At 30.5% G+C, this 18,147-nt stretch overlaps 1 protein-coding gene across 1 annotated transcript in view; it reads left to right on the forward strand.

Moving 5' to 3' along the window:
• LOC144439690 (protein turtle homolog A-like) overlaps positions 1 to 18,147 on the forward strand; it is a 148,152-nt gene that overhangs the window by 45,631 nt on the left and 84,374 nt on the right. Inside the window, exon 7 of the mRNA XM_078128925.1 lies at positions 11,881 to 12,031. Within this exon, the coding sequence (XP_077985051.1) occupies positions 11,881 to 12,031 (151 nt within the window). The remainder of the gene's footprint in view (positions 1 to 11,880; positions 12,032 to 18,147) is intronic.

Consider the following 18,147-nt stretch of genomic DNA (forward strand, 5'->3'; position numbering starts at 1 on the left):
ACCAGTTACTACCAGTTACTAGGTATAGTTTAACATTTACCAGTTACTAGGTATAGTTTAACATTTACCAGTTACTAGGTATAGTTTAACATTTACCAGTTACTAGGTATAGTTTAACATTTACCAGTTACTAGGTATAGTTTAACATTTACCAGTTACTATGTATAGTTTTACATTGACCAGTTACTATGTATAGTTTAACATTTACCAGTTACTACCAGTTACTATGTATAGTTTAACATTTACCATTTACTAGGTATAGTTTAACATTTACCAGTTACTATGTATAGTTTAACATTTACCAGTTACTATGTATAGTTTAACATTTACCAGTTACTATGTATAGTTTAACATTTACTAGTTACTAGGTATAGTTTAATATTTACTAGTTACTATGTATAGTTTAACATTTACCAGTTACTATGTATAGTTTAACATTTACCAGTTACTAGGTATAGTTTAACATTTACCATTTACTAGGTATAGTTTAACATTTACTAGTTACTAGGTATAGTTTAACATTTACCAGTTACTATGTATAGTTTAACATTTACCAGTTACTAGGTATAGTTTAACATTTACCATTTACTATGTATAGTTTAACATTTACCAGTTACTATGTATAGTTTAACATTTACCAGTTACTATGTATAGTTTAACATTTACCAGTTACTATGTATAGTTTAACATTTACCAGTTACTATGTATAGTTTAACATTTACCAGTTACTATGTATAGTTTAACATTTACCAGTTACTAGGTATAGCTTTACATTTACCATTTACTAGGTATAGTTTAATATTTACTAGTTACTAGGTGTAGTTTTACATTTACCATTTACTAGGTATAGTTTAATATTTACTAGTTACTATGTATAGCTTTACATTTACCATTTACTAGGTATAGTTTAACATTTACCAGTTACTATGTATAGTTTAACATTTACCATTTACTAGGTATAGTTTAACATTTACCAGTTACTATGTATAGTTTTACATTTACCAGTTACTATGTATAGTTTAACATTTACCAGTTACTAGGTATAGTTTAACATTTACCAGTTAGTAGGTATAGTTTAACATTTACCAGTTACTATGTATAGTTTAACATTTACCAGTTACTAGGTATAGTTTAACATTTACCAGTTACTAGGTATAGTTTAACATTTACCAGTTACTATGTATAGTTTAACATTTACCAGTTACTAGGTATAGTTTAACATTTACCAGTTACTAGGTATAGTTTAACATTTACCAGTTACTAGGTCTAGTTTAACATTTACCAGTTACTAGGTATAGTTTAACATTTACCAGTTACTAGGTATAGTTTAACATTTACCAGTTACTAGGTATAGTTTAACATTTACCAGTTACTACCAGTTACTAGGTATAGTTTAACATTTACCAGTTACTAGGTATAGTTTAACATTTACCAGTTACTAGGTATAGTTTAACATTTACCAGTTACTAGGTATAGTTTAACATTTACCAGTTACTACCAGTTACTAGGTATAGTTTAACATTTACCAGTTACTAGGTATAGTTTAACATTTACCAGTTACTAGGTATAGTTTAACATTTACCAGTTACTAGGTATAGTTTAACATTTACCAGTTACTAGGTATAGTTTAACATTTACCAGTTACTATGTATAGTTTTACATTGACCAGTTACTATGTATAGTTTAACATTTACCAGTTACTACCAGTTACTATGTATAGTTTAACATTTACCATTTACTAGGTATAGTTTAACATTTACCAGTTACTATGTATAGTTTAACATTTACCAGTTACTATGTATAGTTTAACAATTACCAGTTAGTATGTATAGTTTAACATTTACCAGTTACTATGTATAGTTTAACATTTACCAGTTACTATGTATAGTTTAACATTTACCAGTTACTATGTATAGTTTAACATTTACCAGTTACTAGGTATAGTTTTACATTTACTAGTTACTATGTATAGTTTAACATTTACTAGTTACTATGTATAGTTTAACATTTACTAGTTACTACCAGTTACTAGGTATAGTTTAACATTTACCAGTTACTAGGTATAGTTTAACATTTACCAGTTACTACCAGTTACTAGGTATAGTTTAACATTTACCAGTTACTAGGTATAGTTTAACATTTACCAGTTACTAGGTATAGTTTAACATTTACCAGTTACTATGTATAGTTTTACATTGACCAGTTACTATGTATAGTTTAACATTTACCAGTTACTACCAGTTACTATGTATAGTTTAACATTTACCATTTACTAGGTATAGTTTAACATTTACCAGTTACTATGTATAGTTTAACATTTACCAGTTACTATGTATAGTTTAACAATTACCAGTTACTACCAGTTACTATGTATAGTTTAACATTTACCAGTTACTATGTATAGTTTAACAATTACCAGTTAGTATGTATAGTTTAACATTTACCAGTTACTATGTATAGTTTAACATTTACCAGTTACTATGTATAGTTTAACATTTACCAGTTACTATGTATAGTTTAACATTTACCAGTTACTAGGTATAGTTTTACATTTACTAGTTACTATGTATAGTTTAACATTTACTAGTTACTATGTATAGTTTAACATTTACTAGTTACTATGTATAGTTTAACATTTACTAGTTACTATGTATAGCTTTACATTTACCATTTACTAGGTATAGTTTAACATTTACCAGTTACTATGTATAGTTTAACATTTACTAGTTACTATGTATAGTTTAACATTTACCAGTTACTATGTATAGTTTAACATTTACTAGTTACTAGGTATAGTTTTACATTTACCAGTTACTATGTATAGTTTAACATTTACTAGTTACTAGGTATAGTTTTACATTTACCAGTTACTATGTATAGTTTTACATTGACCAGTTACTATGTATAGTTTAACATTTACCAGTTACTATGTATAGTTTAACATTTACCAGTTACTACCAGTTACTATGTATAGTTTAACATTTACCAGTTACTAGGTATAGTTTAACATTTACCAGTTACTAGGTATAGTTTAATATTTACCAGTTACTAGGTATAGTTTAACATTTACCATTTACTATGTATAGTTTTACATTGACCAGTTACTATGTATAGTTTAACATTTACCAGTTACTACCAGTTACTATGTATAGTTTAACATTTACCATTTACTAGGTATAGTTTAACATTTACCAGTTACTATGTATAGTTTAACATTTACCAGTTACTATGTATAGTTTAACAATTACCAGTTAGTATGTATAGTTTAACATTTACCAGTTACTATGTATAGTTTAACATTTACCAGTTACTATGTATAGTTTAACATTTACCAGTTACTATGTATAGTTTAACATTTACCAGTTACTAGGTATAGTTTTACATTTACTAGTTACTATGTATAGTTTAACATTTACTAGTTACTATGTATAGTTTAACATTTACTAGTTACTATGTATAGTTTAACATTTACTAGTTACTATGTATAGCTTTACATTTACCATTTACTAGGTATAGTTTAACATTTACCAGTTACTATGTATAGTTTAACATTTACTAGTTACTATGTATAGTTTAACATTTACCAGTTACTATGTATAGTTTAACATTTACTAGTTACTAGGTATAGTTTTACATTTACCAGTTACTATGTATAGTTTAACATTTACTAGTTACTAGGTATAGTTTTACATTTACCAGTTACTATGTATAGTTTTACATTGACCAGTTACTATGTATAGTTTAACATTTACCAGTTACTATGTATAGTTTAACATTTACCAGTTACTACCAGTTACTATGTATAGTTTAACATTTACCAGTTACTAGGTATAGTTTAACATTTACCATTTACTAGGTATAGTTTAACATTTACCAGTTACTAGGTATAGTTTAACATTTACCAGTTACTATGTATAGCTTTACATTTACCAGTTACTATGTATAGTTTAACATTTACCAGTTACTATTTTTAGTTTAACATTTACCAGTTACTATGTATAGTTTAACATTTACCAGTTACTATGTATAGTTTAACATTTACCAGTTACTATGTATAGTTTAACATTTACTAGTTACTAGGTATAGTTTAATATTTACTAGTTACTATGTATAGTTTTACATTTACCATTTACTAGGTATAGTTTAATATTTACTAGTTACTATGTATAGCTTTACATTTACCATTTACTAGGTATAGTTTAACATTTACCAGTTACTAGGTATAGTTTAACATTTACCAGTTACTAGGTATAGTTTAACATTTACCAGTTACTATGTATAGTTTTACATTGACCAGTTACTATGTATAGTTTAACATTTACCAGTTACTACCAGTTACTATGTATAGTTTAACATTTACCATTTACTAGGTATAGTTTAACATTTACCAGTTACTATGTATAGTTTAACATTTACAAGTTACTATGTATAGTTTAACAATTACCAGTTAGTATGTATAGTTTAACATTTACCAGTTACTATGTATAGTTTAACATTTACCAGTTACTATGTATAGTTTAACATTTACCAGTTACTATGTATAGTTTAACATTTACCAGTTACTAGGTATAGTTTTACATTTACTAGTTACTATGTATAGTTTAACATTTACTAGTTACTATGTATAGTTTAACATTTACTAGTTACTACCAGTTACTAGGTATAGTTTAACATTTACCAGTTACTAGGTATAGTTTAACATTTACCAGTTACTACCAGTTACTAGGTATAGTTTAACATTTACCAGTTACTAGGTATAGTTTAACATTTACCAGTTACTAGGTATAGTTTAACATTTACCAGTTACTATGTATAGTTTTACATTGACCAGTTACTATGTATAGTTTAACATTTACCATTTACTAGGTATAGATTAACATTTACCAGTTACTATGTATAGTTTAACATTTACCAGTTACTATGTATAGTTTAACAATTACCAGTTACTACCAGTTACTATGTATAGTTTAACATTTACCAGTTACTATGTATAGTTTAACAATTACCAGTTAGTATGTATAGTTTAACATTTACCAGTTACTATGTATAGTTTAACATTTACCAGTTACTATGTATAGTTTAACATTTACCAGTTACTATGTATAGTTTAACATTTACTAGTTACTATGTATAGTTTAACATTTACTAGTTACTATGTATAGTTTAACATTTACTAGTTACTATGTATAGCTTTACATTTACCATTTACTAGGTATAGTTTAACATTTACCAGTTACTATGTATAGTTTAACATTTACTAGTTACTATGTATAGTTTAACATTTACCAGTTACTATGTATAGTTTAACATTTACTAGTTACTAGGTATAGTTTAACATTTACCAGTTACTAGGTATAGTTTAATATTTACCAGTTACTAGGTATAGTTTAACATTTACCATTTACTATGTATAGTTTTACATTGACCAGTTACTATGTATAGTTTAACATTTACCAGTTACTACCAGTTACTATGTATAGTTTAACATTTACCATTTACTAGGTATAGTTTAACATTTACCAGTTACTATGTATAGTTTAACATTTACCAGTTACTATGTATAGTTTAACAATTACCAGTTAGTATGTATAGTTTAACATTTACCAGTTACTATGTATAGTTTAACATTTACCAGTTACTATGTATAGTTTAACATTTACCAGTTACTATGTATAGTTTAACATTTACCAGTTACTAGGTATAGTTTTACATTTACTAGTTACTATGTATAGTTTAACATTTACTAGTTACTATGTATAGTTTAACATTTACTAGTTACTATGTATAGTTTAACATTTACTAGTTACTATGTATAGCTTTACATTTACCATTTACTAGGTATAGTTTAACATTTACCAGTTACTATGTATAGTTTAACATTTACTAGTTACTATGTATAGTTTAACATTTACCAGTTACTATGTATAGTTTAACATTTACTAGTTACTAGGTATAGTTTTACATTTACCAGTTACTATGTATAGTTTAACATTTACTAGTTACTAGGTATAGTTTTACATTTACCAGTTACTATGTATAGTTTTACATTGACCAGTTACTATGTATAGTTTAACATTTACCAGTTACTATGTATAGTTTAACATTTACCAGTTACTACCAGTTACTATGTATAGTTTAACATTTACCAGTTACTAGGTATAGTTTAACATTTACCATTTACTAGGTATAGTTTAACATTTACCAGTTACTAGGTATAGTTTAACATTTACCAGTTACTATGTATAGCTTTACATTTACCAGTTACTATGTATAGTTTAATATTTACCATTTACTAGGTATAGTTTAACATTTACCAGTTAGTATGTATAGTTTAACATTTACTAGTTACTATGTATAGTTTAACATTTACCAGTTACTATGTATAGTTTAACAATTACCAGTTAGTATGTATAGTTTAACATTTACTAGTTACTATGTATAGTTTAACATTTACTAGTTACTATGTATAGTTTAACATTTACTAGTTACTATGTATAGTTTAACATTTACTAGTTACTATGTATAGTTTAACATTTACCAGTTACTAGGTATAGTTTAACATTTACCAGTTACTATGTATAGCTTTACATTTACCATTTACTATGTATAGTTTAACATTTACCAGTTACTAGGTATAGTTTAACATTTACTAGTTACTAGGTATAGTTTAACATTTACCAGTTACTATGTATAGTTTAACATTTACCAGTTACTATGTATAGTTTAACATTTACCAGTTACTAGGTATAGTTTAACATTTACCAGTTACTAGGTATAGCTTTACATTTACCAGTTACTATGTATAGTTTAACATTTACCAGTTACTAGGTATAGCTTTACATTTACCAGTTACTAGGTATAGTTTAACATTTACCATTTACTAGGTATAGTTTAACATTTACCAGTTACTAGGTGTAGTTTTACATTGACCAGTTACTATGTATAGTTTAACATTTACCAGTTACTACCAGTTACTAGGTATAGTTTAACATTTACCAGTTACTATGTATAGTTTAACATTTACCAGTTACTAGGTATAGTTTAACATTTACCAGTTACTACCAGTTACTATATATAGTTTTACATTTACCAGTTACTAGGTATTATATAACATTTACCAGTTACTAGGTATAGTTTAACATTTACCAGTTACTAGGTATAGTTTAATTTTTACTAGTTACTATGTATAGTTTAACATTTACCAGTTACTAGGTATAGTTTAACATTTACCAGTTACTATGTATAGTTTAACATTTACCAGTTACTAGGTATAGTTTAACATTTACCAGTTACTAGGTATAGTTTAACATTTACCAGTTACTATGTATAGTTTAACATTTACTAGTTACTAGGTATAGTTTAATATTTACTAGTTACTATGTATAGTTTAACATTTACCAGTTACTATGTATAGTTTAACATTTACCAGTTACTAGGTATAGTTTAACATTTACCATTTACTAGGTATAGTTTAACATTTACCAGTTACTAGGTGTAGTTTTACATTTACCATTTACTAGGTATAGTTTAATATTTACTAGTTACTATGTATAGCTTTACATTTACCATTTACTAGGTATAGTTTAACATTTACCAGTTACTATGTATAGTTTAACATTTACCATTTACTAGGTATAGTTTAACATTTACCATTTACTAGGTATAGTTTAACATTTACCATTTACTAGGTATAGTTTAACATTTACCATTTACTAGGTATAGTTTAACATTTACCATTTACTAGGTATAGTTTAACATTTACCAGTTACTATGTATAGTTTAACAATTACCATTTACTAGGTATAGTTTAACATTTACCAGTTACTATGTATAGTTTAACATTTACCAGTTACTATGTATAGTTTAACATTTACCATTTACTAGGTATAGTTTAACATTTACCATTTACTAGGTATAGTTTAACATTTACCAGTTACTATGTATAGTTTAACATTTACCAGTTACTAGGTATAGTTTAACATTTACCAGTTACTATGTATAGTTTAACATTTACCAGTTACTAGGTATAGTTTAACATTTACCATTTACTAGGTATAGTTTAACATTTACCATTTACTAGGTATAGTTTAACATTTACCATTTACTAGGTATAGTTTAACATTTACCATTTACTAGGTATAGTTTAACATTTACCATTTACTAGGTATAGTTTAACATTTACCATTTACTAGGTATAGTTTAACATTTACCATTTACTAGGTATAGTTTAACATTTACCAGTTACTATGTATAGTTTAACATTTACTAGTTACTATGTATAGTTTTACATTTACCATTTACTAGGTATAGTTTAACATTTACCAGTTACTATGTATAGTTTAACATTTACCATTTACTAGGTATAGTTTAACATTTACCATTTACTAGGTATAGTTTAACATTTACCATTTACTAGGTATAGTTTAACATTTACCAGTTACTATGTATAGTTTAACATTTACCATTTACTAGGTATAGTTTTACATTTACCAGTTACTATGTATAGTTTAACATTTACCAGTTACTAGGTATAGTTTAACATTTACCAGTTACTATGTATAGTTTAACATTTACCAGTTACTATGTATAGTTTAACATTTACCAGTTACTAGGTATAGTTTTACATTTACCAGTTACTAGGTATAGTTTAACATTTACCAGTTACTATGTATAGCTTTACATTTACCAGTTAGTATGTATAGTTTAATATTTACCAGTTACTAGGTATAGTTTAACATTTACCAGTTACTAGGTATAGTTTTACATTTACTAGTTACTAGGTATAGTTTAACATTTACCAGTTACTAGGTATAGTTTAACATTTACCAGTTACTATGTATAGTTTAACATTTACTAGTTACTAGGTATAGTTTAATATTTACTAGTTACTATGTACAGTTTAACATTTACCAGTTACTATGTATAGTTTAACATTACCAGTTACTATGTATAGTTTAACATTTACCAGTTACTAGGTATAGTTTAATATTTACCAGTTACTATGTATAGCTTTACATTTACCATTTACTATGTATAGTTTAACATTTACCAGTTACTATGTATAGTTTAACATTTACTAGTTACTAGGTATAGTTTAATATTTACTAGTTACTATGTACAGTTTAACATTTACCAGTTACTATGTATAGTTTAACATTACCAGTTACTATGTATAGTTTAACATTTACCAGTTACTAGGTATAGTTTAACATTTACCAGTTACTATGTATAGCTTTACATTTACCATTTACTATGTATAGTTTAACATTTACCAGTTACTAGGTATAGTTTAACATTTACTAGTTACTAGGTATAGTTTAACATTTACCAGTTACTATGTATAGTTTAACATTTACCAGTTACTATGTATAGTTTAACATTTACCAGTTACTAGGTATAGTTTAACATTCACCAGTTACTAGGTATAGCTTTACATTTACCAGTTACTATGTATAGTTTAACATTTACCAGTTACTAGGTATAGCTTTACATTTACCAGTTACTAGGTATAGTTTAACATTTACCATTTACTAGGTATAGTTTAACATTTACCAGTTACTAGGTGTAGTTTTACATTGACCAGTTACTATGTATAGTTTAACATTTACCAGTTACTACCAGTTACTAGGTATAGTTTAACATTTACCAGTTACTATGTATAGTTTAACATTTACCAGTTACTAGGTATAGTTTAACATTTACCAGTTACTACCAGTTACTATATATAGTTTTACAATTACCAGTTACTAGGTATTATATAACATTTACCAGTTACTAGGTATAGTTTAACATTTACCAGTTACTAGGTATAGTTTAATTTTTACTAGTTACTATGTATAGTTTAACATTTACCAGTTACTAGGTATAGTTTAACATTTACCAGTTACTATGTATAGTTTAACATTTACCAGTTACTAGGTATAGTTTAACATTTACCAGTTACTAGGTATAGTTTAACATTTACCAGTTACTATGTATAGTTTAACATTTACTAGTTACTAGGTATAGTTTAATATTTACTAGTTACTATGTATAGTTTAACATTTACCAGTTACTATGTATAGTTTAACATTTACCAGTTACTAGGTATAGTTTAACATTTACCATTTACTAGGTATAGTTTAACATTTACCAGTTACTAGGTGTAGTTTTACATTTACCATTTACTAGGTATAGTTTAATATTTACTAGTTACTATGTATAGCTTTACATTTACCATTTACTAGGTATAGTTTAACATTTACCAGTTACTATGTATAGTTTAACATTTACCATTTACTAGGTATAGTTTAACATTTACCATTTACTAGGTATAGTTTAACATTTACCATTTACTAGGTATAGTTTAACATTTACCATTTACTAGGTATAGTTTAACATTTACCATTTACTAGGTATAGTTTAACATTTACCAGTTACTATGTATAGTTTAACAATTACCATTTACTAGGTATAGTTTAACATTTACCAGTTACTATGTATAGTTTAACATTTACCAGTTACTATGTATAGTTTAACATTTACCATTTACTAGGTATAGTTTAACATTTACCATTTACTAGGTATAGTTTAACATTTACCAGTTACTATGTATAGTTTAACATTTACCAGTTACTAGGTATAGTTTAACATTTACCAGTTACTATGTATAGTTTAACATTTACCAGTTACTAGGTATAGTTTAACATTTACCATTTACTAGGTATAGTTTAACATTTACCATTTACTAGGTATAGTTTAACATTTACCATTTACTAGGTATAGTTTAACATTTACCATTTACTAGGTATAGTTTAACATTTACCATTTACTAGGTATAGTTTAACATTTACCATTTACTAGGTATAGTTTAACATTTACCATTTACTAGGTATAGTTTAACATTTACCAGTTACTATGTATAGTTTAACATTTACTAGTTACTATGTATAGTTTTACATTTACCATTTACTAGGTATAGTTTAACATTTACCAGTTACTATGTATAGTTTAACATTTACCATTTACTAGGTATAGTTTAACATTTACCATTTACTAGGTATAGTTTAACATTTACCATTTACTAGGTATAGTTTAACATTTACCAGTTACTATGTATAGTTTAACATTTACCATTTACTAGGTATAGTTTTACATTTACCAGTTACTATGTATAGTTTAACATTTACCAGTTACTAGGTATAGTTTAACATTTACCAGTTACTATGTATAGTTTAACATTTACCAGTTACTATGTATAGTTTAACATTTACCAGTTACTAGGTATAGTTTAACATTTACCAGTTACTAGGTATAGTTTAACATTTACCAGTTACTATGTATAGCTTTACATTTACCAGTTAGTATGTATAGTTTAATATTTACCAGTTACTAGGTATAGTTTAACATTTACCAGTTACTAGGTATAGTTTTACATTTACTAGTTACTAGGTATAGTTTAACATTTACCAGTTACTAGGTATAGTTTAACATTTACCAGTTACTATGTATAGTTTAACATTTACTAGTTACTAGGTATAGTTTAATATTTACTAGTTACTATGTACAGTTTAACATTTACCAGTTACTATGTATAGTTTAACATTACCAGTTACTATGTATAGTTTAACATTTACCAGTTACTAGGTATAGTTTAATATTTACCAGTTACTAGGTGTACTTTTACATTTACCATTTACTAGGTATAGTTTAATATTTACTAGTTACTATGTATAGCTTTACATTTACCAGTTACTAGGTATAGTTTTACATTGACCAGTTACTATGTATAGTTTAACATTTACCATTTACTAGGTATAGTTTTACATTTACCAATTACTAGGTATAGTTTAAAGTGTCCTCGATATATATACATATAATATTTGTTTTGGTCCTATACAGGGTGATGGTACAGTGCCAAAAGATCGCACATTCATCAAAGATGGTAGTCTAACTATATCATACTTGCAGAAGGATGATCATGGGATGTATGAATGCTTAGCAACCAATGCAGTCGCTACAATCATTACAGCAACACAACTTATAATAGAGGGTAAGAATTCTAATGCAATTAGAAGATAGAAAATAGATCCAGTAAGGTGGTAACCATGGACCAGTAGACAGATTACACAGTTGAATTTTAAAATAGATCCACTAAGGTGGTAACCATGGACCTGTAGACAGATCACAGAGTTGAATTAGAAAATAGATCCAGTAAGGTGGTAACCATGGACCTGTAGACAGATTACACAGTTGAATTTTAAAATAGATCCAGTAAGGTGGTAACCATGGACCTGTAGACAGATCACAGAGTTGAATTAGAAAATAGATCCAGTAAGGTGGTAACCATGGACCTGTAGACAGATTACAGAGTTGAATTTTAAAATAGATCCAGTAAGGTGGTAACCATGGACCTGTAGACAGATTACACAGTTGAATTTTAAAATAGATCCACTAAGGTGGTAACCATGGACCTGTAGACAGATCACAGAGTCGAATTAGAAAATAGATCCAGTAAGGTGGTAGGCTTGGACCTGTAGACAGATCACAGAGTTGAATTAGAAAATAGATCCACTAAGGTGGTAGGCTTGGACCTGTAGACAGATTACAGAGTTGAATTAGAAAATAGATCTAGTAAGGTGGTAACCATGGACCTGTAGACAGATCACACAGTTGAATTAGAAAATAGATCCAGTAAGGTGGTAACCATGGACCAGTAGACAGATTACAGAGTTGAATTAGAAAATAGATCCACTAAGGTGGTAACCATGGACCAGTAGACAGATCACAGAGTTCAATTAGAAAATAGATCCACTAAGGTGGTAACCATGGACCAGTAGACAGATTACAGAGTTGAATTAGAAAATAGATCCAGTAAGGTGGTAGGCTTGGACCTGTAGACAGATTACAGAGTTGAATTAGAAAATAGATCCAGTAAGGTGGTAACCATGGACCTGTAGACAGATCACAGAGTTGAATTAGAAAATAGATCCAGTAAGGTGGTAGGCTTGGACCTGTAGACAGATCACACAGTTGAATTAGAAAATAGATCCAGTAAGGTGGTAACCATGGACCTGTAGACAGATTACAGAGTTGAATTAGAAAATAGATCCAGTAAGGTGGTAACCATGGACCTGTAGACAGATTACAGAGTTGAATTAGAAAATAGATCCAGTAAGGTGGTAACCATGGACCTGTAGACAGATCACAGAGTTGAATTAGAAAATAGATCCAGTAAGGTGATAGGCTTGGACCTGTAGACAGATCACAGAGTTGAATTAGAAAATAGATCCAGTAAGGTGGTAGGCTTGGACCTGTAGACAGATTACAGAGTTGAATTAGAAAATAGATCCAGTAAGGTGGTAACCATGGACCTGTAGACAGATTACAGAGTTGAATTAGAAAATAGATCCAGTAAGGTGGTAACCATGGACCTGTAGACAGATTACAGAGTTGAATTAGAAAATAGATCCAGTAAGGTGATAGGCTTGGACCAGTAGACAGATTACAGAGTTGAATTAGAAAATAGATCCAGTAAGGTGGTAACCATGGACCTGTAGACAGATCACAGAGTTGAATTAGAAAATAGATCCAGTAAGGTGGTAACCATGGACCTGTAGACAGATTACAGAGTTGAATTAGAAAATAGATCCACTAAGGTGGTAACCATGGACCTGTAGACAGATTACAGAGTTGAATTAGAAAATAGATCCACTAAGGTGGTAGGCTTGGACCTGTAGACAGATTACAGAGTTGAATTAGAAAATAGATCCAGTAAGGTGATAGGCTTGGACCTGTAGACAGATTACAGAGTTGAATTAGAAAATAGATCCAGTAAGGTGGTAACCATGGACCAGTAGACAGATTACAGAGTTGAATTAGAAAATAGATCCACTAAGGTGGTAGGCTTGGACCTGTAGACAGATTACAGAGTTGAATTAGAAAATAGATCCAGTAAGGTGGTAGGCTTGGACCTGTAGACAGATTACAGAGTTGAATTAGAAAATAGATCCAGTAAGGTGGTAACCATGGACCTGTAGACAGATTACAGAGTTGAATTAGAAAATAGATCCAGTAAGGTGGTAACCATGGACCTGTAGACAGATTACAGAGTTGAATTAGAAAATAGATCCAGTAAGGTGATAGGCTTGGACCTGTAGACAGATTACAGAGTTGAATTAGAAAATAGATCCAGTAAGGTGGTAACCATGGACCTGTAGACAGATTACAGAGTTGAATTAGAAAATAGATCCAGTAAGGTGGTAACCATGGACCTGTAGACAGATCACAGAGTTGAATTAGAAAATAGATCCACTAAGGTGGTAGGCTTGGACCTGTAGACAGATTACAGAGTTGAATTAGAAAATAGATCCAGTAAGGTGGTAACCATGGACCAGTAGACAGATTACAGAGTTGAATTAGAAAATAGATCCAGTAAGGTGGTAACCATGGACCAGTAGACAGATTACAGAGTTGAATTAGAAAATAGATCCAGTAAGGTGGTAGGCTTGGACCTGTAGACAGATCACACAGTTGAATTAGAAAATAGATCCAGTAAGGTGGTAACCATGGACCTGTAGACAGATTACAGAGTTGAATTAGAAAATAGATCCACTAAGGTGGTAGGCTTGGACCTGTAGACAGATTACAGAGTTGAATTAGAAAATAGATCCAGTAAGGTGGTAACCATGGACCTGTAGACAGATTACAGAGTTGAATTAGAAAATAGATCCAGTAAGGTGGTAACCATGGACCTGTAGACAGATCACAGAGTTGAATTAGAAAATAGATCCAGTAAGGTGGTAACCATGGACCTGTAGACAGATTACAGAGTTGAATTAGAAAATAGATCCACTAAGGTGGTAACCATGGACCTGTAGACAGATTACAGAGTTGAATTAGAAAATAGATCCAGTAAGGTGGTAGGCTTGGACCTGTAGACAGATCACACAGTTGAATTAGAAAATAGATCCAGTAAGGTGGTAACCATGGACCTGTAGACAGATTACAGAGTTGAATTAGAAAATAGATCCAGTAAGGTGGTAACCATGGACCAGTAGACAGATTACAGAGTTGAATTAGAAAATAGATCCAGTAAGGTGGTAACCATGGACCTGTAGACAGATTACAGAGTTGAATTAGAAAATAGATCCAGTAAGGTGGTAACCATGGACCTGTAGACAGATCACAGAGTTGAATTAGAAAATAGATCCACTAAGGTGGTAGGCTTGGACCTGTAGACAGTTTACAGAGTTGAATTAGAAAATAGATCCAGTAAGGTGGTAACCATGGACCAGTAGACAGATTACAGAGTTGAATTAGAAAATAGATCCAGTAAGGTGGTAACCATGGACCAGTAGACAGATTACAGAGTTGATTTAGAAAATAGATCCAGTAAGGTGGTAGGCTTGGACCTGTAGACAGATCACACAGTTGAATTAGAAAATAGATCCAGTAAGGTGGTAACCATGGACCTGTAGACAGATTACAGAGTTGAATTAGAAAATAGATCCACTAAGGTGGTAGGCTTGGACCTGTAGACAGATTACAGAGTTGAATTAGAAAATAGATCCAGTAAGGTGGTAACCATGGACCTGTAGACAGATTACAGAGTTGAATTAGAAAATAGATCCAGTAAGGTGGTAACCATGGACCTGTAGACAGATCACAGAGTTGAATTAGAAAATAGATCCAGTAAGGTGGTAACCATGGACCTGTAGACAGATTACAGAGTTGAATTAGAAAATAGATCCACTAAGGTGGTAACCATGGACCTGTAGACAGATTACAGAGTTGAATTAGAAAATAGATCCAGTAAGGTGGTAGGCTTGGACCTGTAGACAGATCACACAGTTGAATTAGAAAATAGATCCAGTAAGGTGGTAACCATGGACCTGTAGACAGATTACAGAGTTGAATTAGAAAATAGATCCAGTAAGGTGGTAACCATGGACCAGTAGACAGATTACAGAGTTGAATTAGAAAATAGATCCAGTAAGGTGATAGGCTTGGACCTGTAGACAGATCACAGAGTTGAATTAGAAAATAGATCCAGTAAGGTGGTAACCATGGACCTGTAGACAGATTACAGAGTTGAATTAGAAAATAGATCCAGTAAGGTGGTAGGCTTGGACCTGTAGACAGATTACAGAGTTGAATTAGAAAATAGATCCAGTAAGGTGGTAGGCTTGGACCTGTAGACAGATTACACAGTTGAATTAGAAAATAGATCCAGTAAGGTGGTAACCATGGACCTGTAGACAGATTACAGAGTTGAATTAGAAAATAGATCCACTAAGGTGGTAGGCTTGGACCTGTAGACAGATTACAGAGTTGAATTAGAAAATAGATCCAGTAAGGTGATAGGCTTGGACCTGTAGACAGATCACAGAGTTGAATTAGAAAATAGATCCAGTAAGGTGATAGGCTTGGACCTGTAGACAGATCACAGAGTTGAATTAGAAAATAGATCCACTAAGGTGGTAGGCTTGGACCTGTAGACAGATTACAGAGTTGAATTAGAAAATAGATCCACTAAGGTGGTAACCATGGACCTGTAGACAGATTACAGAGTTGAATTAGAAAATAGATCCAGTAAGGTGGTAACCATGGACCTGTAGACAGATTACAGAGTTGAATTAGAAAATAGATCCAGTAAGGTGGTAACCATGGACCTGTAGACAGATTACAGAGTTGAATTAGAAAATAGATCCAGTAAGGTGGTAGGCTTGGACCTGTAGACAGATCACACAGTTGAATTAGAAAATAGATCCAGTAAGGTGGTAACCATGGACCAGTAGACAGATTACAGAGTTGAATTAGAAAATAGATCCAGTAAGGTGGTAACCATGGACCAGTAGACAGATCACAGAGTTGAATTAGAAAATAGATCCACTAAGGTGGTAACCATGGACCTGTAGACAGATTACAGAGTTGAATTAGAAAATAGATCCAGTAAGGTGGTAGGCTTGGACCTGTAGACAGATCACAGAGTTGAATTAGAAAATAGATCCAGTAAGGTGGTAACCATGGACCTGTAGACAGATCACAGAGTTGAATTAGAAAATAGATCCAGTAAGGTGGTAACCATGGACCTGTAGACAGATTACAGAGTTGAATTAGAAAATAGATCCAGTAAGGTGGTAACCATGGACCTGTAGACAGATCACACAGTTGAATTAGAAAATAGATCCAGTAAGGTGGTAACCATGGACCTGTAGACAGATTACAGAGTTGAATTAGAAAATAGATCCACTAAGGTGGTAACCATGGACCTGTAGACAGATTACAGAGTTGAATTAGAAAATAGATCCAGTAAGGTGGTAGGCTTGGACCTGTAGACAGATTACAGAGTTGAATTAGAAAATAGATCCAGTAAGGTGATAGGCTTGGACCTGTAGATAGATCACAGAGTTGAATTAGAAAATAGATCCACTAAGGTGGTAGGCTTGGACCTGTAGACAGATCACACAGTTGAATTAGAAAATAGATCCAGTAAGGTGGTAACCATGGACCTGTAGACAGATTACAGAGTTGAATTAGAAAATAGATCCAGTAAGGTGGTAACCATGGACCTGTAGACAGATTACAGAGTTGAATTAGAAAATAGATCCAGTAAGGTGATAGGCTTGGACCTGTAGACAGATCACAGAGTTGAATTAGAAAATAGATCCAGTAAGGTGGTAGGCTTGGACCTGTAGACAGATCACACAGTTGAATTAGAAAATAGATCCAGTAAGGTGGTAACCATGGACCAGTAGACAGATTACAGAGTTGAATTAGAAAATAGATCCAGTAAGGTGGTAACCATGGACCTGTAGACAGATTACAGAGTTGAATTAGAAAATAGATCCAGTAAGGTGGTAACCATGGACCAGTAGACAGATCACAGAGTTCAATTAGAAAATAGATCCACTAAGGTGGTAACCATGGACTAGTAGACAGATTACAGAGTTGAATTAGAAAATAGATCCAGTAAGGTGGTAGGCTTGGACCTGTAGACAGATCACACAGTTGAATTAGAAAATAGATCCAGTAAGGTGGTAACCATGGACCTGTAGACAGATCACACAGTTGAATTAGAAAATAGATCCAGTAAGGTGGTAACCGTGGACCTGTAGACAGATCACAGAGTTGAATTAGAAAATAGATCCAGTAAGGTGGTAGGCT

The sequence above is a fragment of the Glandiceps talaboti genome, chromosome 9, assembly GCF_964340395.1.
Source record: "Glandiceps talaboti chromosome 9, keGlaTala1.1, whole genome shotgun sequence".
Taxonomy (NCBI): domain Eukaryota; kingdom Metazoa; phylum Hemichordata; class Enteropneusta; family Spengelidae; genus Glandiceps; species Glandiceps talaboti.